The sequence below is a fragment of the Ambystoma mexicanum genome, chromosome 13 (genome assembly GCF_040938575.1).
Source record: "Ambystoma mexicanum isolate Mex_15411 chromosome 13, UKY_AmexF1_1, whole genome shotgun sequence".
In the NCBI taxonomy this organism is placed as follows: Eukaryota; Metazoa; Chordata; class Amphibia; order Caudata; family Ambystomatidae; genus Ambystoma; species Ambystoma mexicanum.
Window position 1 is genome coordinate 87817510 of NC_090938.1, and position 27011 is coordinate 87844520.

At 43.4% G+C, this 27011-nt stretch overlaps 1 protein-coding gene across 1 annotated transcript in view; it reads left to right on the plus strand.

The window, feature by feature from the left end:
* Positions 1-27011, plus strand: part of LOC138520914 (cytochrome P450 2G1-like) — a 79612-nt gene that overhangs the window by 24317 nt on the left and 28284 nt on the right. Inside the window, exons 7-8 of the mRNA XM_069633341.1 lie at positions 16703-16890; positions 22551-22692. Of these exons, the coding sequence (XP_069489442.1) occupies positions 16703-16890; positions 22551-22692 (330 nt within the window). The remainder of the gene's footprint in view (positions 1-16702; positions 16891-22550; positions 22693-27011) is intronic.

Sequence of the window (27011 nt, forward strand, 5' to 3'; positions counted from 1 at the left end):
TACGCTAGCCCACTTAGGAGGAAGTAAGACACAAATCGGTAGATGGTCACTTTCATGTCTTGGGACTATAGCCATGTCTTTCACCACAGAGAGTGTCATGGCATTGACAAACACATAGTCAAGTGTAGACCTGTCACTACCACATATGCAGGTGTAGGCATGCTCAGAGTCACCTGTACATAGGCCATTAAGACTTACAACACCATATGATTTAAACAATGTACTCTATATGCGTGCTTGAGATGTGATCGCTTAAGATTGCACAGGCGCTGATGATGTCTGCATAGTTAAATAAGAATCATAGATATTGATATCTGAATTGAAATCACCCACCACAAAGTATGGTGTCTGCTCTCCATGCATATCTACCAGATCTTTTACAGTGGTTGCATTCTGCATAGTAGCCGTACAACTAGGTGGCTCATAAACATTAATGATAATGAACGAGAGATCAGCGGACGTTATTTGGGCTCCAACCACCAGATCTGTAGATCTAGGTAGTTCAGTAATTTCCCATGGATGACAAACCGATATTAGGAGACCACCCTTAGGGCGGCCAAGGGGACCTTAAGTTGCTTGTTTCCGGATTGTATTGTGACCATCTAACTCAATCGTCTCAGTAAACCATGTTTCTTGAAGTGCTAGAATTGCAAATATGTCTACTGCTGACCATAGCCCTTCGACTTCAAACAGGTGCGCAAAGCCTCTAGTGTTCCATGAACATAATACGTTACTGTCACAGCTGCAGATTGCTAAAACTAGCTTTCAAAGCTATGGGAAGCCATTGCCAGTATCCAGAGATCCAGGTCACACGCGTTAGCTCCTGCCTTACACGGGTCAGAGATTCTTCCCATTGATGATAAAATGTGTGCAGTAGTAGGAACAGTAGTAGGAACAGACTTCGGCAGTTGATTACCCGCTACTCCATAAGTGTTTAACTCTGTGTGCAGTTTTACCACTTCCTCAGGCGGTGGCAGGCTAATTTTAGTCATCTTGTTTTGAACTGTATTAATATGAGTGGCAGATGTACTATGTTTCTCATGGGAGGTGTGGACTATTTTACATTTATATCCCAACCTGTATAACTCAGTTTCATAATTCAGTACATAGCAAAGAGTTGCTTCAGGGTTGAACCATATGTTTGAGATACTTGATGTTATGTGTTCGATCAGATCAACAATTCTTATGTCATCAGAAAGTGTCACGCGCAGTGGAACTACTACATGAAATATGTTTAGAATCCTGAAACGGTTCAGAGGTTCAGTGTGATCTCTACTAAGGACCGGTTGTATTTGTAGTGCATTTAACTGAAGATTCAGGTGAAGATTTGGATGATACTACAGCGACTCCACCATTGCCTTTCGGATTAGTTAGATCAATCGTGGGCCAATGGTCAAGTAGGGTGGGTTGAGGCACCTTATCCTGGTTAAAACGCTTACTGTTTTTTGCAGAGTGTGAAGACATGATCAAGGGGCATGGAGTACAGAGAGACCTCCGAGTCAGGGAAGTGGACGGCACTATCCCTCAGGGAGCGTCTACTGCTTCATTGGATGCCAAGTCATTCTCCACTGTTGCCAGCTGATCTAAGGTCAACGTCGGGGCAAGGATCGAGTTGGTCGAATTAAAGTCAGGCTGGGATGATGTGATGGAATCCCCATCAGCTACAGTCACTAGTGAATTGGCTTTAGACTGTGTTCTAGGTGCTTCATGTGAAACCACCGTGTTATCCTAATAGGAGATGTTAAAGTGGAAAAAGACATTTTTGAATTTCGTTCTAAAATCAATGGCACTTCAGAACAAATATCACCAATTGTATTTCCAATGTATCAACAGTCTTTCTTGGTAACCTGGGTGAACTCCCCTTCCCCACGTCTCAAAGCACCACTAATTCCACCTGGATAACCCTCCTACCAGGTTAACTTCTGTAAGGAATCACCACATGGGTCTACTCGCCTGCTTCTGAAGTTTGAAATCTACTGACAACCAAAAGATGTACCACAGCTTCAACAATCTGATACTTTGTGATTTATAATAACTTTCCAGGAAAGACAATATTCACAGCAGTGCACTTCAACACCTTCATGTAGACAAGGCACTCTTCCGATGAACACCTTTCACAAGGGCAGCCTCTCATTTGTCTTTCTGCAGCATTAGTATTTACCACAACTTCAGTAATTTGCGCCTTTGTAACTTTGAACAACTTTTCAGAAAAGTAAGCAAAGCACTCTTCTTCAGAACAATCACTTTTTAAAAAGGGCAGCCTCTTTTCCACTCGTGTCTTTCTGTCACATCAGCAAAAAAGCTTGACCTTAAGGATGTAATTTTAACTTTCCTCCTTAAGATTTGGCAATGTAAGTCCTACCAAATTTTAGGGAATATTTACAATCAGCAGACTTCACCTTTTTACAACCTCGCATTTGCCTCTTTGTTTTCTGCCCACCAAAGCAGCTACATGATATGCCTGTTGTCAGTCTCTTTTGGCTGAAGACAATGCTTGCACAACTCTTGGCTTGGGTAATGCTTGTACCCTTCTTGGCCTAGAGCAATGTTTGCACCATGCTTAGATTTGGAAAAAAACGTTTGTTTCACTCTTAGCTTAGGCAAAGTGTGTTTCACTCTTGGCTTGGGTAATACTTGTTCCTTCAAACTCACAATTCAATATTCACTTAACATTAGTGCTACTTCGGCTTTAACAGCTTCACAATTGACTATTCGGTCAGCCTTTTCTTTCTTTCTTTATTTTATTTTATTGAGCATTTGTAAGACGCTTTACACAACAGAATTTTCTTTCAAAGCCCCACAAGGCTAAATGGGAAGGGGACAGGGGAAATTATAACAATGGAAAGAACACTAAATATACAATCGTGGTCCTACTAGGCCTTTTGGAATTCGGCGTGCAAGTGCATTGAGGTAGAAGTGCAGGGGTTGGGGATGGAAGGAGGAGCAGCGGAGTGGACAAGTGCTTGAAGGGGACCCGGGAGGGAAGTGCTAAGGGGGAACCAAAGAGGAGAACCTCAGTCTAAGTGCTAGTGCAGGCGACTCTCAAGGGTGGGATGTGGAGCCACCAAGCAGGGGCCGGAAGGACATTGCAGTGGGGGGGGAGGTGCTGGTAAAGACTGGAAGAAAGAGCCTGAGATCCTGTGGGATTCATAAGGATCAAGCCACTGGTCACAGCTGCAGTGGAGTGAATTATCAGGGAAGGGAAAGATGGAAAGATATGGAGAAGAGCAGAGTTTTAAGCAGTTTCCAAAACTTAAGGAGGTCTGGCTGAAGTCTGAGAGGGGCAGGGAGGCTGTTCCAAAGGGAGGCACCAGCCGTGGAGAGAGACCTGCCCCCCACTCTCTGCTTGGAGAAGCGTTTGACAGTCAGACAGTTGGAGTTAGAGGAGTAGTAGGCTCTAGCAGGGGAGTATTTAGGGAGGGGGAAGTTGGAGATAGCGTGGTCCCAGGCCCCAGTGGGCCTTGTGGATGTTGCAGAGGTTCCTGAATTTGATACTTGCCACCACAAGAGCTAGTGGGGGATTTTAGGGCTGGGGAGATACGGTCCCTGGGCTTGAGGCCAAGGATAAGTCTTGCAGCCCTGTTATGGATTAGCTGGAGCGGGCAAAAGAAGGAAAGAGGGAGATTGAAAAAGAGGCTGTTGCAGTAGTCCATCCTGGATAGGACGACAGCTCTGGAGACATTGAGCTTCTGGGGTAAGGTGAAGAAAATAAGAATGCCCCTGAGGAGGTGGAGCTGGAAGTGGGACTTTGTGGTAATGTTCATGACGTGAGGGATGAAGGAGAGAGCAGAGTCGAAGATGACCCAAGGTTTTTGGCCCCACAAGATTATGGGGGTAGAGGGGGTAGAGGGCCCAAAGAGGGTGGCCAGATGGTAGGTGGAAAAGAGGGTACAGGTGTCCCGATGAGGAGGATCTCTGTTTTACTGACATTGAGACAGATATCATTTGCTGCACACCAATGGTGAAGAGGCAGTCAGGGATGAGAGAGACGGAAGAAGAGGGGGAAGTAGAGGGAAGTTTGAAGGAAAGCTGTGTGTCATCGGCATAACGCTGGAAATGAGGAGAGAATTAGGAAATCAGGTGAGTAAGAGGGGCAAGGTAGATATTGAAGAGCCATGGTCATAGGATAGAGCCCTGGGGGATGCCACAAGTAGAGAGGGTGGTGGTGGAGGAGAAAGGGCACATTTGCAGCTGGGAAGGGCAGTTAGTAAGTAAAGAGGTCAGCCAATCTAGTGCCCGGTCAGTGATGCTGAGGGTGTCACAGAGTCAATTTATGAGGATGGAATGGTTGACCATGTCAAAGGCTGAGGAGAGATTAAGGAGGATGAGAATAGTAGGAGATTTTGAGTCAAGATTTGCAATCATGGTTTCACAGGTGATCAGGAGAGCAGTTTCCATGCTTCTAGATGCCCGGAATCCAGATTGATGGTCATGGAGGCAACCAACAAAATCTGTGTGGAGGGTCAGTTGGGGGAGGGCCAACTTCTCCAAGATTTTACCCAGGAAGGAGGTAATAGAGATAGGCGATAGTTAACTGGGCAAGAGGAGTCAGCAGGCAACCTTTTTTAGGAGAGGGTGCACAAGGCAGTGCAGGAGGGATATAGGGAAAGAGCCAGTGGAGAAGGAGTGGTTACAGAAGTCAGAAAGTTCCGGGGCGAGAGGGGAGATGTTGTCCTTAATGGTTCTGGAGAAGCTGGGGCACTTGTTTGGAGGAGACCTTCATAGAGTAGACCTCTTTAGAGACCTCTTCCTGTGCTATTACAATACATTATATTACATCATTTGTAATGCACACTATGGACCCTGAGGCATAAAGGTGCAGAAAGTTGGATAAACCACACAGAAAAAACTCCAGATGCCTAAAAATAAGTCTGTACTGGGGTAAGGGGGAAAGGCACTAAGTCAGAGTTTAAGAGTTTAAGACAATAGCATTGTCTTTAGATATCTTTTGGTAGGAGGGAGGGGAGTGAGGGAGTGGGAGAAGGGGAGCCAATGGAGGCAGGGGAGTAGGCATGGGAGAGGAGATAGGGCTGGAGGAGAGTGAGGACAGGATGCCCTGAGTTTTGGATGTGAAGTGGGAGGCCAAGGCAGTGCAGAGTGCGTGGGACAGAAGAAGAGAGGTGGAGACTGCAAGTGGATTGGCGAGTTCCTTGCAGATTTTGAAAAGTGTGTCTGTGTTGTTAGTGACTCCAGAGATGCAGGCTTGGATTTGGGCCTGCTTTTTGGAGTGGATAGAGAAGAGATATTTCCTTCGGAGCAGGCAGCAGGCCAGTTTGTCAGAGGATAAGCCCAAGGTCTGCCACTTCCATTCAGCAACTCTGCACTTGCATTTCAGAGATGCTAGATCGGAGTCGTACCAGCTGTTGTTCTTGGTGGCCGGGTATAGGCAGATGCTCATGGCAGGGGCAAGCGTGTCAAGGGTGTTAGAGATAGCAATGTTCAGGTTAGAAAGGACAGAGTCAGAGGGAGAGTCAGGGGCAGGGGGAATGAAGGTGGATGCAAAAGCAGCTACTGGCACTTGCTTCATCGGTCAAATAATGGTGAATGAGGCTGGCACTGCAGGTGGTGGCTTTGATAGAAGGCAAAGGAGCACCAGGTGGGAGGTATGGAGAGAGTGGTCAGACCAGGAGAGGGGGTTGGTGACCCGATTTGAGATAGGGATGTCACCAGCGATGAAGGCATCAAGAGTGTGGCTGGCAGAGTGAGTCTGGCCGGAAGGAAGAATAGTGTCAGAGAGGGGGTCACAGAGGACCCGTAACTGAGAGGTGGATGTTTCAATAGAGTCGAGGTGTATATTGAAGTCACCAAGGAGGAGGGGTTTGGAAGAAGAGGTTGAAAGGGATGAGGCAAGGGATGGCCCATTCAGAGAGGAAGAGGGAGATAGGGCCAATGGGTCTATAGACAGTTGTGAGGGTGATAGAGAGTAGGGGAGACCCCCAGTCTACAGACGAGACATTCAAAAGAGGAATAGGACTGAGTAGGAATGATGGAAGCAGGGACCCACTCAGAGAAGATCAGGGTCACCGCACCTCCAGGCCTGTTGGGTCTTGATTTGGAGAGGATTTGGAGAGTGTCAAGAGCAGTGACAGAGCTGGCACTGACCCGCATCTCGGTAAGAGCGAGTATGTCCACATCAATGTCTTCGAGAGGGAGACAGATGTCAGAGGAGTGTTTGATGGCAAAGCGAGCTTTGAGAGTTGCTAAGTGAAGCTCTTTACCACATTTAAAGGGTTTCTGTTGAGTCTACAGGGGGGTGGCACTCCCACCAGTGTTGTTGCAGAATTGAGTAGGAGAAGAAGAAGAGGTGGCAGGAGAAGGGCAGAAGTTTATGAGAGAAGGCAGGCGCCGGGCGAGAAGGAACCATGATAGTGCCATTGTGATAGACATTAATGATACACCTAGAGGATGAGAAGTACCTCCCGCCTAGTGCCATCATTAATGGGTGAGCAGGAGGAGGGAGAAAGAGTAGAAACCAGATGGGGTTCATAGGTCAGGAGAGGGGAGTTAAAGTCTGTGAAAGTCTGTCTGGAAGTGGCATTGACGTAAGTCTCAGCCATAGGTAGGCCTGGGTTAGAGTCCAGGAGAGCTTTCCTCAGCTTTTTGTCTTCCATACTTCGTGAGAGAGGTAGGACAAGTGTTAGAATAACAGTTGGAATAGATAGAAGAGATGGATAGCGCCATGGGAATAGAGGGCGAGAGAGGGATAAGCATGAGGGCCGCACAGTGCACGTGAATTCAACAAGTGGCGTAGCAGCAAAGCAGGCACAGAGGAGGGGGTGTGCGAAGACAAACAATCAGTGTACAGATGTAAAAGCAGACCTAGATTATAATTACCATAAAAAGTACAGAAACAGTACATATAAAATGGAGGTACCACAGATGTAAAAGCAGACCCAGATTTGAATCACCCCAAAAGCACAGCAACAGTACAGACAAAATGGAGGGTGCACAGATGTAAAAGCACACCTAGATTTGAATTACCCCAAAAAGCACAGAAACAGTACAGGTAAAATGGAGGGTGCACAGATGTAAAAGCACATCTAGAATCGAATTTTCCCAAAAAACACAGAAACAGTACAGGTCAAATGGAGGGTGAACAGATATAAAAGCACACCTAGATTCAAATTACCCCAAAAGCACAGAACAGTACAAAATGGAGGCCGCACAGGTGTAGTGAAAGCTTAGAGGGCAGTTTTAGGAAGGCACTAACAGACAGTGGAAAACAAGCAGTGAGCGAGTTTAGGCATTGTGAGAAACCTGAAGGTGTCTCACCCGCTAGTCCCCGGGGATCTGTCATCCAGGTGGCCAGGACATGACCATTGCTTTTGGATCCAGTTCCTAGGGTGGACCACTGTGGGAGGTCACCTGGAAGAGGTGTCCTCGGGAAGTGGATGTGGGACACTGGAAGGTGAGATGCGGTATCCCCTTCCTTGTAACACATTTTCTCCATCCTACCAGGTAGGATACCTAGGAACTCAGCCCCCCCCTTTCCCGACACAAACACGTTCTCCTGGACAGTTCACTGTGAGTGACAATGGACTAGCACCAGAGCCGAATACCTTATATTTCCTAACACAAAGGTCCAGCAGAGTCGGGAAATTACTGATTATTACACACACCTGACTTCCATCACACTTCCACACATGGATAAAAGGCTGACAAAGAAAGCACAGTCTTGAGCAAGGCAAAACACATGAGGTAGCAGCAGTTCTGAGATGAGAGTGTAATATGAGGAGAAAGACGGCAAGACCAGAAAGGGTTGCATGGAGGGAATTGCCCTTGGCCTTTTCAGAGGAAGGAAACCACTACTTTCATGAGTCCTCGACAATAAGAAACATAAGGGAATGTGCATTGTGTGTCGAAGGGTCTCTCCCACATTCATAGCCAAGGCGGGGAAGAGCGATTGTCTCCATGGTACTGTCCTTGGCTCCTACAACAAAGCCACCCCAGTAAGGTCAGCACAGATGCCGGTTTGTCGGGTAGACTGATAGCAGACCGGTCTGTGTTAGGACCAAGGTAGCAAGCAACAACATTGTATGAAGAAATTTGCAAAGAACAGAGTGCAAGATGTATGTGATGAGCGACATGGATATAACTGAATATCCAAGAAGTGACTGAGCTTTTGAAACCAAGGTAGATGCCATATACAGAGTAGTCCGGTGCCACATGGATGCTCATTCAAAGTTCTCTGTTACGTATCCATCTGATAGTGTAAAATTGAGAACTGTGAAATTGAAGTGGTGCTGCATTGGGTCAAGCCAAACCCTGTGCACATTTGAAAGTCTTTGATAGCTAATATGAACTGTACCTGGTCTGAGCCCGGCTGAGGAGGACTAATTGTGAAAAGGGGATCTGAGCCCGACTGAAGGGGGATCCGGGGTGAACCGGGAGTCATCGAGAAAAGATATACGAACTGTAATTGGTCTGAGCCCGGATGAGGGAGACTAATTGTGAACAGGGGATCTGATCCTGACTGAGGGGGATCCGGGGTGAACCATGAGTTACCCGAGTAAAGATATATGAACTGTAATTGGTCCGAGCCCGGCTGCGGGAGACAAATTGTGAAAAGGGGATCTGTGCCTGACTGAGGGGGATCCGGGGTGAACCGTGAGTCACCCAAGAAAAGACTTGGAAAGGATTTCTTTTGTTTGTTTGATACATCAGGCCCTCTGGATCAAGAGACTTTTTTGATTACTTAAGGGACTTGGGCAAAGAAGGCCCTTATGCTTGTAAATACAACGAAGTCCTTATGCTGAAGAAGCCCAAGAGTGTGCTATGCTTGAGTGAACCACCTTGTCCCGTACTGAAAACATGGGGAAGGGACAATGACTTGAACATCTTCACTCAATATTTTGTGAACACTTCTTTTTTTTTCATGAAGATTTCCCCACACTATTTGAAAACTAGCGGTAAGGATTGGCTATCGTTTTTTTTAGTATAGGCCCTTTAATTTTGACAAGACTCCAATAGGGCTGTATTATTTTCATTTGATGATCATAGCTTGCTCCGATCTTTAGATTTAGGTTTAGATAGGTGTTTATCACTCACTTGATAAAGTTCTATAAACACTCTCGAACTGTGATCACTTGAATCTGTCTTACTTTGATACCATGTCTTACTTACAGCAGATACACATAATAGTTGCTCAACAGATCTAGATTGCAGTTATGCTAGAAGGAAAAGGAGACAAGAATTCATGGCAACCAGGCGGATGGTTGTAATCCAGTTCCGGGGGGCTTACCAGTGCAAAGTAGAACCAGATAGCCTATGGACACTGTATAAGAATGTACTGCAAGTTTGGTTGGCCACGTGGGCTGGCAGCAAGATGATTGGGTGGTGTCATGGAGGGGGCTCCCTCCAGCACTGGACAGGGCCAGACAAGGGCCTTTGTGTGGTCCTTGGTGCTAGGGGCTGGCCAGCTCACTCGCCTACTGGCTCCTGATAGGCCTAGGTAGAGGAGCAGAAGGCCAGTCTGGAGTGTTGCATTCCTGGCTCCACGGAAAATCTCTGAGGCACCTCGGTGCCATGCAAGAGGGCGGCCATCTTGAAAGTATGAAAAGAGAGCAGCAAACGTGCAGCCTGCACATGTTGTCAATGTAAGTGCAGCCGGCACAAACAGAGATTTAAAGACATTTTTTGTTGCAGTCTTCTGATACCAGATATCAAATTAGGTTGCACAGCATACCAGCATACAAGCAGATTGTTTTACTCTTACTCGAGTGCTAGGGACGAAGTTTGTTCACACGCAAGTGCGATTTTGTAACTTCCCATTTTCCGACAATCATCGGTCAATATTCTACTGCTTTCACTCATACGTAAGTGATTCTGCTTGGTTACTGTTGCCTGCCTGTATTTGCACAGGGGCTCAAGAATGCTTGGTTACACCAGCTGGCTTCTGTCTTGCTTCCTTCATGTGCACACAACTTGTACTGCTTCTGGCCTCTTTTGGACGAACACACCCTTCCTCTGTGAAAGCGTCTTTGTCCTCACCATGCAATCACGCAGGTCCTCTTGCTCTGAGACCCTCGGTTGTACGCTAACTCTCAGCCATGCTCTCCAGCATGCTTCCTGCTGCGCATACTCTGCAATTAGGTTCAACTGGGGAAAAGCAGTCTTCCTTTACGCTTTCTGCTGCGTAACCTCTGCACTTCAGATTTAGGGGTAACAAGACTCTCTCAGGACAGGCAGCTGGAATCTGTTTGATTTGATTTCATTAGATTTGATTTATTTGTTAACTTGCACAAGACGAAATTGATCGTATCTGGGCGCAGATGTATCACACAGTGATAAATCAACCCTTTTTGACAGTGCTATCATTTCTGAAATTTCTCAAGCAAGTAACTAAACGTCAGTGTTATCATTAGCAGAATAAATGGGTCTTCAGAGCCTTTCGGATTGTAATGAGAGTTTTATGTTCTCGAATACCTCTCGGGAAGGCTATTCCAGAGTTTTGGACCCTAAACTCAAACCTTTGTTCTCCTTTACTCCAATATGTTGACCGTGGCACTTGCAGCAGCATCTTGTCGCAAGACCCTGGTTGACGACCTGGGATATATGTCTTGCTTTTATTATAAAGATGCTCGATGCTAGCTGGTTCATGCATTTAAAAATAACGCCAAAGATTTTAAAATCAATGCGCTCCTTCATGGCTAGTCAATGGGCATCATCACGACTTGGGCGGTAACGGTAACGCTATTAGCGCGGGCGGTATTAGCCCTACCGCCGAACTCCCAGGCGCTAATAGCGCCGGATCATGAGTTTGGCGGTAATGTCAATCCCCATTCCCCATTGAGCCCATTCGGGAATGCCCCATTCCCCATTGGGCTCAATGGGGAAATTTCACACTAATACCGCCGGCGGATTTCCCGCCGGCGGTAATAGTGCGAATTTTCGGCGGATTTCCCCCCAGCTCAGAGCTGGGGAGAAATCCGCCTAAGTCCTGCTTTGGCGGACCCTTAAATCCGGCGGTAATAGCGCTACCGCCGGATTTAAGGGTTACCGCCAAAGTCGTGATGAGGCCCAATGTAATGACTGCCTTAGATCAGAGATAGAGGATGATTTTGCCACCCTGAACACCAATCTAACTGCCATATTTGGGCTACTTGTAACTCCGTAGTTGGGTTGCCGGGATTCCGGTCAGCCGAGCATTACCATAATCCAGTCGTGAATTGATAAGAGTTCCCACGACTATCGCCCGGCATCCCTTCTTTCCACCAACTTCTGCTTGGATTGCCAACAACGTGCACTTGCTCTGCTGCAGCTACGGCTGCGACTATCCCAGCCAAACCTCCATCTCCATCTAATGGTCTGCACCTGAGGGGGCCTTTTAAGCCTCTCTGTGTCCCTCATGTGGGGTTCATTTTGTTTAACAAGCTGACCACTCCTGCAACATTGCTCTTGAGCGCTCTTCCTCATCCCAGTATTTAGGGTATTATGGGACTTGTAGTCCCAACCAAGAGAATTAGGTATTCTTGTTAGCTTTTTATTTTTAAGTGCAGATTTGTCTCTCTTCAATGCATTTAAGGAAAAGTTACAAGAGTTTATTTGAAAAGGTCGTTCATTTAAGTAATTATTTATAGATTTCCTCTCACTATGCCTCTGGGAGTAAGGTTATTTTTTAACTTTGGGAATCTCAAATGGTCTTTCCTTCCTTGTGCTAGATAAAGATGTCACACCAGCTTTTCGCACATCAACAGATTTAATGTGTGGTTCAAATACATCATAACGACAATAAGCCATTACATGTCTTGTTACCTTTAAAAGGCCATTTCCTTTCATAGGCAAATACTGTGTTTCATCCCACAGTATCTCCTCACCACCCTGGGCCTTGTCTCCTCCAAGGTGATCCTCCCACAGTAATACATCCCCAAGGTCAGGATCAGCAAAACATCTGCCTTCCCCTGGCACCTTGGAGGATACTTTAGGCAGGGTTTTAGTGCGTAATACGTAGGACTCATCACACAAGGGATCATCAAAAAATGACACCAGGCTGTAGAATGGAATTTATACAGGCACATTGTGAGTAGACAGACAAAAAGACAGCATTTCACTTTCAGCTGCCACATAACAAAATGCAATAAAGAGAAATTAACTTACAAAATTGACCTTGAATGCAAAATTCAAAGCCAGGAAAATACCTTTCATTATGTGTGATTGAGGCCTACTTTTAAACACTGGCAACCTTGCTGATAAAAGAAAGATGCAATGAAAATGTGGGCATTATACAGTGTGGATGGAAAGGAACTGTTTTGCAGTGAAATTCCCTGGCCTACACCATTCAAATGAAAATCATAAAGTGAAGTAGACATTGATGTCACGATGAGAGATATTGAAAGACTTCACATGAAAAGTAAATGCAACAGATTGTATTTTATTTCAGATGCAACAATAGAAGGCCCAATGTGTGGTTTAAATGTGACATTCAAAGTGTGAGTTTTCTGTGCATGGATAGGCTGGGTTAGCCCATGAAACATTGTCACCTTCCCCCCATCAGGAACTAACAGATCTGCTTGGCTCTCTATCAGAAAGCCAAATCACTTTGTGGCCATAGCAGTAACCCAGAAGGAATTTAAGGTGGGGTTGCTATGCGACTGGATCAACACTAGAACCAGCCCTGTATGGGTTGGACTCTTACAATACATTTTAGATTCTAAATGGGTGTGGCCTATGATGGAAATGACAAATGACAAATGACAGAACTGCCTTTATGCTGAGAGGGCAAAGGTTAGCCATGTGCCTGAGAGATAAGGATTGCTCCTACATACTCTGACTTGCAGGACTGATTAATGACTGTAATTTCAAGCTCACGTTAATAGACAGCAGATGCACAGATCTAATGTGAGAAACATAACAAGCTTGGAAATTAATAGAAATTCATTGAAGAATATATAACAAATTAGTTGCCATTGATTTACCTATAGAACTACATTTTATTCATTTTCTCAGCAACAAAAATTTGCACCAAGGCATATTAAGAGCCGTTCTGTTGATTTGACTTGATTTGATCTGCTTCAAAATCCAACTTTTGGAAACCATGTCACAATCCAAAATGTATTGGGAGCTCCTCAGAAAATGTCACAATACCGAAAGTTGAAGAGGTAGTCACATCAGGTATCATTTAACTGGGTGTAATGTTTGGTGACAATAACTTATATTAATTGTGAGTAAAGTGCAAAAAAACACTAGTCAGACCTTCAACATCCTGCTGAGAACGGGAGTCATTTTAATACATCTGACATGAGTAGCTGAATCAGAATATATATACATATTGCTATGTTTATTTGTGGAACAAAGAATGTCACAACTTAGGAGTTTTTGAGTGCAAAACTGACATGCAAAACTGTAAATGCAGAATGAAGGGGAAGTCATGGACAATGCTATTATTTATTACTCTCTAATGCATGCATGTCTGTAATATATGCTCTTGAAAATAAATAAAGTTTGTAAAAAATGTAAATGCAAGTAGGACTTTTCATTCTTCTCAGGATTTATGTTTCATAACTCCGAGGGTCTATCCAGAGTGAGGAGCTGGACCTACAGCAAGGAGAAGACAATAAATGTCCATTGAAAAGTCAGAACCAATGAACTGGCACCCGCTAATTTTAATATTTTGGAGGTGTGGCTTAGAGGGTAAAAAGGCCTTGCACCATGCGGAATAAGGAGAATTGCCCAAAAGCCATCTGGGTGAATACTGGGGAAGTTGCCTGATACCATCTGGGTTGAATGATTGAAATTTGCTGCAGGATTAATCTTGCTTGGAAGACAGCAATTGTGAAAGATAAAAAGCTGACTTGTCCCTATGACAACAGATAGACCGAGAGAGGGGGGAAGGCAGACGGGTGATGAATGACTGGACCCGGAGAGGGTGTTTGACCACACCCCTATGTTCCCCTGATCATGCAGTCTTGATTCCTTTCCTGAGCACCAAAAACAGAGATTTCCAATGTAAAGTAGCTTGTCCAACAGAATAAAGAGTGGGGATTTGTTTGATGTAATACTTTCCACTTAGATCATGGGTGGAGGTGTGGAAATAGATCCTTAGTATATTTGATAAATAATAATTACATTAATTCCCCTACAGCCAAATACCAGGGTGATTTTGTTAACATTAAAAATTAATATGTTCCATTCTTGGCTGTACTTTAAAAACTATAGTCTGTTAATTTAATTGGGTACACCTATTTATCTTGTCATTCCCAGACTTCCCTAAAGGAAAGGAGAGTCTGTATCCAAAAACGAAATTTCTAACTGTCACCATTCCTCAGACCTGACTTTTAAGCAGATGGATGCTGAATGTAAATGAAATCTGTGTTTTTGGTGCTGGGCAGAAGTGCCTTCTTAAATGAAACCAAGTGTAATTCCTTATTGAAAAATGCACACTATTTCCGGGGAGTGAAAGGGTGACCCTGATAGAAGAAAGATTCTGTATTGGTTCACAGGGAAGAAGGAAAAAGGGTTTTATCAATCCAAAGTGTTATCAAAAGTCGTTTGTGATTTCAAAGCTGCTAGCATTTTCCAGCGCACAGGGAAATCAAACATACGAAGTGCTGCACGTGTGAAATTGCTTTTGAAAACAGAAAAGGTTGCATTTGATTTGAATGTAAACCTTATCAAGGAATGCTAGTGCCCACGATCTGGTAATGTTCCAAGGTATTGTTTAATTTTGACATAAAGGGGTTTGTGGGATAAGAGGTTTGAACTGTTTATTTGGCCTGCGTTCCATGTGCATGAGACCAACAAGTGAAAGTCAAAGAAAAAGTGAGTTTTAGTATTGAAGCTTTGTTTTGTGCCACATAGAAGGTGGCATGTGTAATCATTTGGTGCAAATATTCAAGAAACCTATTATTTAGTAAATATATTTTTTCTGTACCCCGGCCTGGATCTAGGCTCAGGGATCTACATGGTATTATATGAGTCATAGACAGGGCTTATCAGAATCAAAATAACTAATGTTTTGTGTGGCACCCTCATTGGGGGGGGGACTCCCAATGTTAAGGGTGCTCTCCAAATATATTGTTATACACCCAGACATGATTCAGCCTTATTGGGCATCATCAACAAGGTGTAGACATTTGGCAGCCCATTTCTTGGCACATTTGTGTCATTTAAGGTGAACACTGAAACACAAATGTTTTACACAGTTTTCTTCATCAGTCTCCTACCAGTTCTTGCTTATTCCACTCTTTCATGAATACATATCTGGGAAAGGCATCTGCAGCCTATGTCTCATAAGATATTTTGGAGTACAACCTCCATTGCCTCTCACCATTACTTTTGCTGGCTATAACTGCTGGGAGTTGTAGTACAAAAAATCTGGAGTAACACATTTTGCAGATTACAGGACAATACTCAGGCAGTGTTGGAACTAGTTTCAAAGATTTTTTAATGGTCTTTCACTTCAGTGATGACAAGCATGCACATCTGCTCTCCAAGCCCAACACGTATTGCTAATTTGAATCGAAAGGGAACAACACAAAAAAATGTTTCAAGGCTTAATCGGTCATGTATCTGCAAATTGCACCGGAAGCAATGCTTTGTGCAAATGACTCTTCTTTATACACAAGGAGGAGTTGCACCACCATTTGCGAATCAAAATTAAAAAAGGGCTAACCCTCAAAAGTATCATTTAGGAAATTCAGCAACCTTTGCACGTATGCAAAATTAGCAAGAGCAGATATATTTCAGAAATATTTATGAAAATCTAACTACTGAACAAACTTCAATACAAAAACACTGTTCCACTGTAATTAGTACAACAAAATACTAAAAGAAAATGTAAAGTAACTGTAGAAATAGGAAAAAATTAGCATATCTACAGACATGAGAACCCACGGGCAAGGAAGACGAGGGACAGATCTACATATGAAGAGGGGGGCACCCCAATTAAAAAGAAAAATAGCATGCCACCATGCACGTGTTCTAATCTAGCTGAAGACAGTATTGATATGCAGACGAATCAGCAGGGACAAAAATTGATATTCTTTACAACTTTTCCCCCTAAACTAACCTTCTTGTACCTTGGCCCTTTCTTTTGCGATTGCCTTTTCACTTTCCTTAACCCCTTAAGTGCCAGGCTATTATGTAAGTCTATGCAAAAAGGACGAGCAATCTCGTCCTTGGCACTTATTAAAGACATCACTCATTTCTCCCTTTACACCTTTTCAACTGAAAGTTGGAAAACTGGCTCTTCTAATCCAACTTCAATTTAGACACATTGTTCTCCTCTGCTCTCTTGTGTCAGTGGCAGGAAGCCACTTGTGGTGTCAGAGCACGTTACACATCAATTATGCAAAAACAGGAGAGGAACTATGGGTAAGTTGCCATTTTAGGCAGAGAGCATCCCAAGTAAGACGGGTCAATCACACCAATAATGCAATATGTTTCTGCTTACATGATTGTATTCTGGCAAAGTATGTAATTATTAAAGGACTATTTACACCAAGCCAGACAATGAGTGATCCCTAGGCCATTCAGGTTACAGTATTTCAGTTTTTAGATTGGTAAACACCAAACATGCCGAACTGTAAACATGTGCAAACAACTCTTGACCAGTTTTAATAAATATACTACTCTGAAACAGTTTGTTATGGTGTGAGCTACAGATACCCACATAATGAAAGCGAAGCAAATTGAGAAACATATGTAGAATTGGCAAGTCATCCCTAGACCACTCATGTCCTGGTTGCTGTTGCTTATGTTTCAGAGAAGGTCCTTGGAGAGATTGATCGTGTGATTGGGCGAGACCGCATCCCCTCCATTGAGGACCGAATTAAAATGCCATATGCCGATGCCGTGATCCATGAGATCCTGAGATTCAGTGACATTCTTCCATTTGGAATCCCACACATGATGACACAGAACACCAACTTCAGAGGATTCAAGCTTCCCAAGGTATCCAATGATTTTCAAACGTTCTTGATTTCTCAGGTGACCTGCCATATGGGCACAAAAAATAACAAAACAGATTAGCACATGGAGATCGTTGTGTCCTCCTCTCAGCCATTCAAACTGTTTTATTGCAGTCAGAATCTAGTGTTATTGACTGCATTCTGAACATTCTGACTCCAAAAGCAAGCCGCAGAACAATAATGGAATTTCCAAGCAAGATATCTGTCAACAAGTCACTTCCTCTCCAGGATGTCCTATTCTTTTACTGCAGCATCCTGTTAACAAACCAAAGAGAAACATAAAACATGGGAACATGCTTTCACTTTCTTATAGAGAAGTCATGTATTGCTTGGGATAATAGCCCCTCCCTCGGTCCATAAGGCTATAATAACAGAGTGCATTAGTCTATGTTCACCTCAACAGACATATACGCTCTAAAGCAGTGGTCGAAGTGAGCGGGAGCGGTCGGGAGCGGTCGGGAGCGCTGCTCCTCTACTTTTTTAATTTACGATTTACAGCTCCTATACTTTTATTTTAAAAAGAAACTGTTCCGGAATGGTTTCGTTTTGAAATAAAAGTGTAGGAAGAAGTTGAAACTTGCACTTTCTGTGCACTGCACTTAACGTTCCCTTAAACAGCAGGTGCAAGGGTTTGGGGGTTTGTATTGTGTGTGGGAGGGGGTGCAGGCCAGCAGGGAACATAGTTCCACAACTTCTTTTTGTACACTTCGACCACTGCTCTAAAGTACACATGTGTCCAGATCTAACCTGAAGGGTACCATGTCATTAAGATAATCGGAGGGCGGTGGCATGTTGGGCACAAGCAAACAAAGCAGAAATCCTAAAAACATTGAGGCCGATTCACAAAAAAAAAGTAGTTTTGAGATGGAAGCTTGGGAGGATAGCTCAGGGGCAACAAGCTCGTCTTGGAAGAAGACAACACAGAGCAACAAATATTCAAACCCCAGGTCCACACATAAGTGCGTTATAAATAACCCATTACAATTATAAGCTTTTCCCGTTGTAAATTTCGCCTAAAAATAGTGTTTCCAAAGATTGTGAGTGTATCTAGGTAGAACACAGGAAGAAAAATGTGTTACTTATAACCAGTTAATGAATTACATTACTTTTACAGATGTTTTAGTGGTAGTATTACTCTGTTTAAAAGGACTAGGGCACACATCCCACTAATCTATATGGCAGCTTTTTAACATTCACACACCTTACTCCAGAGTTACAACAAGAAAATGTACGCGTTCTGCTGTTTGAAGAGGATACACTGTGTAGACCCATCGGGATTTTTATGAAAAAATAAAGAGACACACGTATGCAAGAAAACAGTTTGAATGCAGGTCAAAATATTAAAGACGGTCGGGAGGTCAGTTTGTCTTGTGAGACAAGAAGACTGAGAACTCGACACACCCACATCAGGTTACAGTATTCAAAGACAAAAAAACACTGAAATAGCGTCTCAAACGTAAGGTAAAATGCAACATTTCATCTTGGATTTGCTGCATAACTAAAGGCTGAATTGGTACAGAGTAAACAGTGTGCCACACCATCATATTGTGTGTGCTGTATGAGGCCTGCGTATATTTCACATGGCACAATGTGCGATGTGGCAACAATAAGTGTCAGTCCAATATAATCACAAAATGGCACTTAGACACAAACCCACAACATCATACAATTATAAATATCCTGAACCTTAACCATAACCACATTCTAACCCTTTGATTGGCACCTGCCTACATGAGTCCTAAACTAGCATAGAACCGCCCTACTCTAATAGACCACGACTTTCTCTGTTTGTGCATCGCCCAGCAGATGGCCTCGTTTCTCCCTGTGGCGGGAAGAGCGAAATGCGGCCCTCATCGCAACCAATCGTCTGCGGTGAACCCCCAACTACCTTGCAATGAAACATTTTGCCAAACTCTGCCACCCCGCCATTGCTGAAGCCTGACCTTACATCTATCGCCTTCTCATCTGGGAATGTCAAGGGCATCAGCCATCTTTCTGCAGTGTGCTGACTCTTCCATCTTTGGTTATTTCAGCGTCTTAGGAAGGGATTTCGCAGCGAAATTCAACAGCGGGAATTAACTAATATTTGCTCTGCTAACATCGAGGCACGAATTCGCCAGCAGCATTAACGCTCTCTTGAATACCATAGAAATGTTATCCTAATTTAGTAAATAGGACAATACTACTGTAACTGGCCCTTTCAACTAGGCCTCAACTCCATATTATGCCAACAAAACCTAAAGACACAATAAAAGAGGGCGGCAATGCAATTCTCTAATGACCCAGCCAAACATTAACTGCACCTATAGTGGCAACACTGCTCACCTCAATAATATTCTCGCAATGTATACTTCTGCTCATGCTTGTGACTTGGCATCTGCCCCTTTAGAACTAGGATGAAGCAGAAGGCCAAGAATACAGGCGTGGGACCGGAAAAAAAAGTAGGACCAAGGAGTAGAAAAAAGGAGAATAACTTGGATGATGGAGAGTTACTTGAAAGAAGGAGAAGAACTGGAGAGAAGAGCTAAAATGAAGTAGAAGAGTTATGATGAAGGAGAGGTACTCGGAAAAAGGAAAAAGACAAGGATGAAGAGTAGGATGAAGGGGATGGAGTAGGACAAACAAAAAGTACTCGTACTAAGCTAAAATAAAACCTAGGGAACATGAGAAAGACCAGCAATAAGTACTAGCACACAGAGCAAGCTCTGCTATGAGGAAGGACAAAGTAGAATTACTAGGACAAAGGTCTGCAGCCAAGGAGAATGATTGTGATAAGTACAAGGACAAAGAACAAGCTAAAGGGTAAGTGGTATGATGAAGAAGAAGGACAAAGTAGAATGACTAGGAGATAGGACTTTGACAAAGGAGAAGGACTGGGATGAAGGACTAAGAAGAAGGAGACGAATTAGGGTGAATGACAGGTACTTGCAAGAAGAACTAGGGCAAAGGAGAAGGTGTGGACTAAGTACAAGCACAAAAGGTACAAAGGGAAGTGCTATGATGAAGAAGTCAAGGAAAAAGGGAAAGACTAGGACAAAGGAGAAGTACTGGGAATAACTTCCAGGACAAAGAACAATTGCAAAGGCAAATACTATGATGAATAAGGAAAAAGGAGAATGACTAAGGCACAAAACTAGGGTAAAGGAGAAGGAGTAGAACAAAGGTCTAGGACAAAGGAGAAGGACTAGGACAAATTACAACACCGGAGAATGACTAGGATTAAATACAAGGACAAAGAACATGTACAAAGGGAAGTACTATGAGGAGGAAGAAGATGGAAAAAGGAGAATCACTAGGACAAAGGAGACGGACTGAGATTAAACCCTAAAATGAAGGACTAAAATGAAGGAGATGAATTAGGATGAAGGAGATTTACTTGGAAGAAGGACTAGGACAAAGGAGAAGGGCTAGGACTAAATGCAAAGATAGAAAAACAAAAAGGGAAGTGATATGATGAAGAAGAAGGCCAAGGACAAAGGGAGTAGAACAAAGGTCTAGGACAAAGTAGAATAACTAGGACAATGGAGAAGGGAAAAGGAGAACTAGGATGAAGGAACAGGATGATGAAGAAGGGCATGGACAAATAATATCTAGTACTAGGATAACAAAATGAGGGCAAAGAAGAACTAGAAATAAGTACAAGAACAAAGAACAAGCACAAAAGTGATGTGCAATGACATAGAAAGACAATGACTAGGAAAAGGACAAAAGAAGAAAGACAAAGGAGAATTATTAGGACAAAGGACTAGGATGAAGGAGAAGGACTATTGTGTAGTAAAAGGACTTGAACTAGGATGAAGGAAAATGAATAGGATGACGAAGAAGCACTAAAAGGAAGGATTAGGATTAATGTAAGGAGGAAGACTAGGGTGAAGAAGGGGGACTGGCATGAAGGACTGGGGTGAATTAGAAGGGACTAGAAAGAGGGACTAGTATGAAGTATTTAAAAGAGGAACTAGGGCAGGGTCTTGAACGAGAGACTCGGGCCCTGATTCTGAGGATAGAGCACATTTAGAAAAGTGATGTTCTATGGCAAAACAACACTTTACTAAATAGCACCATATTCTGAAAAAAAGTGGCGGTCTCAAGTGCCTTATGGCCCCACAACACCCCTAGAGACGACAGAAAGTGCAGAGCAGCCAGTCCATACACATTCTGCTCAAAGCAGCGTCACTTTTGCCCCTAAAAAAAGGTTCTTAATTACGGCACCCCTTAGGTGTCGTTCTGGATTTAAGACACAGCATTTCTTAGAGCTTGAATTTGCTACGTAAAAAAAAGATGTTCCTTTAACAGGACCTTTAAATGCAAGCTCGCAGAGACTTTTTTTTACTATAGAAATGTGTCTTTGAATTTTGGATTTGGGCCAGAGGTGCTCTGTTCACCCAGCAGCGCTTCATCTGCACACTTTCTACATCCATGTTCTTGTCTCCTGCCACATTTCTCCTCCACCCTTATCCCCACCGCATTAGATAGACCAGCCAGGCAAACAAATCCAACCAACGAAACACTTTTTTTGCATTAACGTTTATTTATGAAAAACAAGCTAAATAGCAAATGGATATGTATTTGTATTAATATCCTGCAATCTCCTTGCATACTGTGTTGTTATTTCACAAAGGCTTATTTACAGCCACATAACCCGTAGGTTTCTAGGTGCTAGTTCCATTATTTGTAAAGAGCTTTTTATTTTTTTTCCCCCAAGCACGGGTCTGGGATTCAAACCTGTGCTTGCTCAGCTTGGTCTTGCTTCCAAGACCGCGCATTGCCACAGAGCTGTCCTCCCGTCCGATTCAGTATTTAATAATACAGAATGGCCCTAAACTGTTTGTACACACACACACAACTCATCTGTGTCACAGTGTTGCTCAACATACTACACAGGGCTGTGCAGTTTTCTTTTGTTTGCATGTGCCTGCGCTGCCGTGGTGAGCGTAATGACATGAACAATAACAATCGGTGATGCCTCCAATGCAATCCAACAGCATTGCCTGTTTCTATGACAACCAGATATTTTGTTTCTCCTTAGCCCTTCCCTTCTAACTCTTCTCGCTCAGTAGCCTTGTTTTAGCCACGAGGTGGTGGTAAAGCGCAAGCATCTCTGCCAAAATCAGCCATACTGTGATGCGGCCTTCAGTTTAGTAGGACTTGATCGTACGATACTGCCATATGCTCTCCAAAAATCTTCAGGTCAGGATGCAGAAGAACACTACCACGGGATGCTTTCAAGTTGCAAATGGACCCTGACCGTGTCCGTCAGTAGCTATTCAGAGCTTTGTGAATGCTTTTACAAACCTTATCTACATTTCTTTGTAAATCAGCAGGAAATAAGGCGGCCTCACTTCCCAGCCTCTGCACTTGAAAAGCTCGTTTAAAACATATCCATGCATTTTCTGGTTACTGCAGTGTGGCCAATGTCTAGCGGGGATGGAGATGGAGTTAATGTTCCACTTTCTGTGTCTGTGATCCTGCACAAAATAAGCTTTTCCTTGTCTAATGCTTCTAGATAGACCCTTTCTTTGATGTTAGAAATAATGGGGCGAGGGGGTTTACAACTGCAATTTCTGGCACATGATAGTCAACACAAATCATAAACCCCATTATCTTTAATGGTAATTTACCTTTTTTACATTTCCTTTCTTTTAGGGTATGGAAGTTTACCCAATATTGTCCTCTGTACTTCATGATCCGAACCATTTTTCAGATCCAGAAAACTTCAGCCCAGGAAACTTCTTGGATGAAAATGGCAGATTTAAGAAGAACAACGCCTTCATGCCTTTCTCTGCAGGTGATGCAAATAAAATGTATTTATTTGATTTATTTATTTATTGTTTTTTTATAACACACCTAATACCATACCTGAGTTCGGTCTCTAAGCGCGGATCCAAGATTCAAACCTCTGTTGCTCTGCGTGGTCTTGCTTACCAGTGCTATCCTCCATTTACAATCTGGACAACCCGTTGACAGAATGATGTATCGCGGTAAGAGGTGACATGTCTTCCCTATGCTGCCTCTGCAGTGCAGACCTTTACCACGATGCCTTTGCATCATTGGACTACTTTGGGACGCAAAGTTGGTGGGGGTAAGCTGCAGCTCGGGAGGTGGGCGGCGAGTAGGTGAGGAGCGCAGGGGTGTGCAGGGTGTGTGGTGTTGAGAGTCCACAACAAATAACCAAAAGGGAGCAGTAGAGCATGAGAGAATAAGGTGTTTGTTGAGTGGACGGTTAGAGCAGGGGTATGAAGTCAGTGTCCATCTCTTTGTGGGAATACTAGGTGGTGTTTGGGGGGTTGGAGGAAACCCTCTTCAAAGAAGCTGGTCAGGTTGAGGATGAGGAGTAGGCAGCAAGAGAGATATTTGCTGCACGGGAAAGATCCACGCAGTAAATACCTCATGAGCAAAAACATGGAATCGCAGAAGAACAGGTTGCAAATTTCATGATAGATTTGCACAACATATCCTAGGCATTTAATTGGACAAATCAACTATCAGCTCAAATTAATTAAGGCACAACATGTGCCTGTTGGTATTTGAGATAATGTAGCATGAGCTGTGCATAAATAGTGTGTCTATCTGAGGAATCCTGGCCCTGTTATATATTTTATGGAATACATTCATTTTTGGATAATAAAGGTGTAGGTGGGTGCCCCTGCGGTCCAGCAGCTGATCACATGTCCACTTGCAGTTGAGTCCTAAAAGAAGGTCTTTGAGGGATAAATTCAGCCCCATCAAGGGGAAAGATCAAGTCCTTCAACAGATTCTTCATGTACAGGACCCTGATCTCATACTCTCCAGAATTAACATTCTACATCTAGTGACCCTCAATCCCATTTTCAGATCAGATCCAATCACAAAGATGAACAAAACCCAGCCATCAATGGGTAAGTCAGGAAATGGAGGACATGCTTAAAAGGTACGTCTTCAAGGGGTTCCCCCATTGCAGTAGTCCCTAAGCACAATAGTTCCATCTGGCCTATGTGGGCGTGGACCTTTAGCTCTGCCCCTTTACCCAAATTAGGCCCACCTCTAAAATGAATAAGTGTGCCTTTTGTCCATAAAGCAAGTTTATTGTAGAATGGCCGGGAGGGGGCTTAGATGACACCTGAGAGTCAAACTAACACTGGTCTCTCTGAACCACACACAGAACACACATTATATACAATTTGCAACTGTTAATACCCTCCCCCAGATAGCATTACAAAGTCTTCCCCAAAACATGATTGGTTGTCCTGTACAGAGAAATCTTAAACTCACACAGTTGATTGGCCATAGTCCTTATAACACAATCCCCTAAAAACATATAATTACATGGTTTACATTTTCAACACACCCTTTCCCAAAGACCTCTCCATATTTGGTGGCTGCCTTGCTTCTTAGTTACACAACATAAGAATTCCCATCAATGATGCACACAGACCTACCCCAAAAACACTTAAGCACATGAAGACAAGAGAAAGACACATAGATGACCTTTTGACCTATTCATGTTTGAAATTGCATTGACCATATCTGTCTGGTGTCCGATTTTTATGACTTCTACATGACTGACCTTTTTCTATTCACATGAGTTCTGCCCACTCTATGACAACAGAATTGTTCTCCTAAAATCTATTAGTACTGGTCTCTGCAAGTACCCCAGAAGATGCCACCTGCTTCAAACAACCCCATGAATTCACAAGATGCGTATTTCTTAGGACAAGGAGCTCTCCAGTTTACCAGCGATCATATCTTCCCTTGCCCTCCAGCACTTTAGCCATCTGCAAACTGACCACAGCTACCCCAACAACAGAACAGGTGAAATTACTTTTAAGATTATGTTCATCGACGATGGAATCTAAGAGAAAAGGGAGTACAAAAAAGTATCATCAGTAATTCCTGCCTCCCTTTCCATGGCCCCTTCAGAGTTTGCAGTTCAGTAATTGTTTGAGCCAAAGTTTTGTTATCTGAGTCATTAGGAGTCACATATGTGTTGCATGTCTTGCCCAATCTATGGCGCACCCCACCCTCCATAGCTGTTAGGAGTTCCAGGATATAACAATTCTGCAGGGCTACAAGACGCAAAGCCCTGAGTTCTTCTTTGATGACACTGAATGCTAGCACAGAGGAATAGACAAATTATAGCAACTCTTAACAGGTTATCTGAATCCATTTTGCGTTGACAGAGGATTGCACGACTGGGGCCAATAGAGAGGACAAACAAGTTTCAGTAAGGCTAAACAGGCGATAATTATCAGGAATGTTCCTTAGAGCCTCAGAAGATGCTGCTGACACATAGATTTTTTCAATCTCAAAAATTCTGTTCCTCCAGAATCCTGGAAAGTTCCTAGATTGTCCATATCCGATGACACAAGGAATGCAAGGGACATGGGGGACAAATGGGACACAAATATGGATTCAGACTGTGTTGGTGGCGCTGTGGAACCACAAGGATGGGAATGTGCGAAGTAGTGATGCTGCATACACCTCTCCAGGCTGGAGGTAATTGTTTGTACGAAAAGGGTCCACATGACCAGAATAAATTGAGAATCGCTGCTGTACCTTCAGCCAAATCAGGAATACGCAGAGTGGTGCTGCAGTTTTGATTTTTACCCACAGGCACCGTGCCATCACCATTAAAACACAGAAAATAACACATAAGTAAATGGATCTTAACAGATTTCTCAGACTCCTAGAGCCTGACAAGAAATAAACATATTTTCTCTAAACATTTCCACATGCCAAATTAGTGGCTTCAGAGAGTCCCACCATCACTCCAGCCTTGCAACTCATTACCCCTTGCTCCCATTAGTTGTTTATGAGTATCAGACCCTCAAGGTTAAGCTGCACTCTTTGTGTACAACCAACATCTTTACGATCATTCCAGTTGAATGTGAACATTCTTCATTGATCGGAAGGACAGAAGCTACTACCAATTGCCCCTGAAACTGCCCTTGAACCCTGCATAGGGCTATGTGCACCAGACAACGTGCATCTGCCACTTGTACCTCATAAGGAATAAATAATCTAGGAACACCAGAAGCATGGGGAATGAGGGAGCATATGTAACATGACTCAGTTACTCTCTCCCTTCCCACTCTCTTCATGTCCTGGTACCATTTATTATGAACCGCAAAACCTTGTGAGTCATTTACAATTTCTAAAGTCCCATAAGAATCATCAGATGCAACATCAATTTCAAAACGTTGTTGCATTTCTGATGTCCCAATGTATCCTCGCCCTGTACACATTTTTTGTCCAACACATATGCCCCAAAAAAGAAAAAGGAAAAGAACTCTATACATTGCTGAACACATTGTCCTTCTACAACCAATTCCTACTAAAACAAGTCTACATTTTAAAACAATTTAAAAAAAAGACAATTTATTAAAACAATTCTTAGGTTTCATACACTCTCTTCCCCCGTGTCAGCTGGAGTGATCTGTGATTCCTTAGATTATACTTATCTTAATTATTAGTCAACTGCTGTTCCTCAGGCGTCAGTGGTAGCGTAACGGTGTCCCTCCGAACATTGTGGAGATGCACCCAAGATTGAATGCCTTCCACTCTTAGAGCCATAGGAGTGGAGAAGATGACCTTATGGGGTCAGTTGAATTGACGGTTGTTCCAGCGATGGACATAAGAGCAAACAAAGACCCTCTCCCCGGGGAGTAACAACGGATGCTGATACTTGTTTGGTCCCATGCCACCTTTGATCTTGTTTTGCTGATGAGATGCAGTAACGTGTGAGGACACAATTCTGACACTATTTGTTAAAGCCTTAAGATAGACCCCAAATTCTTTCCCAGAATTTCTGCTGACTTATGTGCATCAGTACCTATGTGTGCGGGTAAGAGAGGAGTAAACATTCTACGACCAGTCACCACATCATGGGGAGTAAGGTGGTGATCTTTTCCAGGCTTAATCTGTAAACAAAATAGTGCTGTTAAGGGATGGCAGTACAGTCATGTCTTCACAACCCCATTGGCCTGAGGGTGGGACAAAAAGCACAACAAGTGCCATTACCCCAAAAGTGAAGTAATTTCAGTGAACAAAGCATTAAAAAAGGTAGTCCAATTAGCGGACATTAACAATTCACAATACCCCACAGTGGAAATACCTCTCTTACCAAGA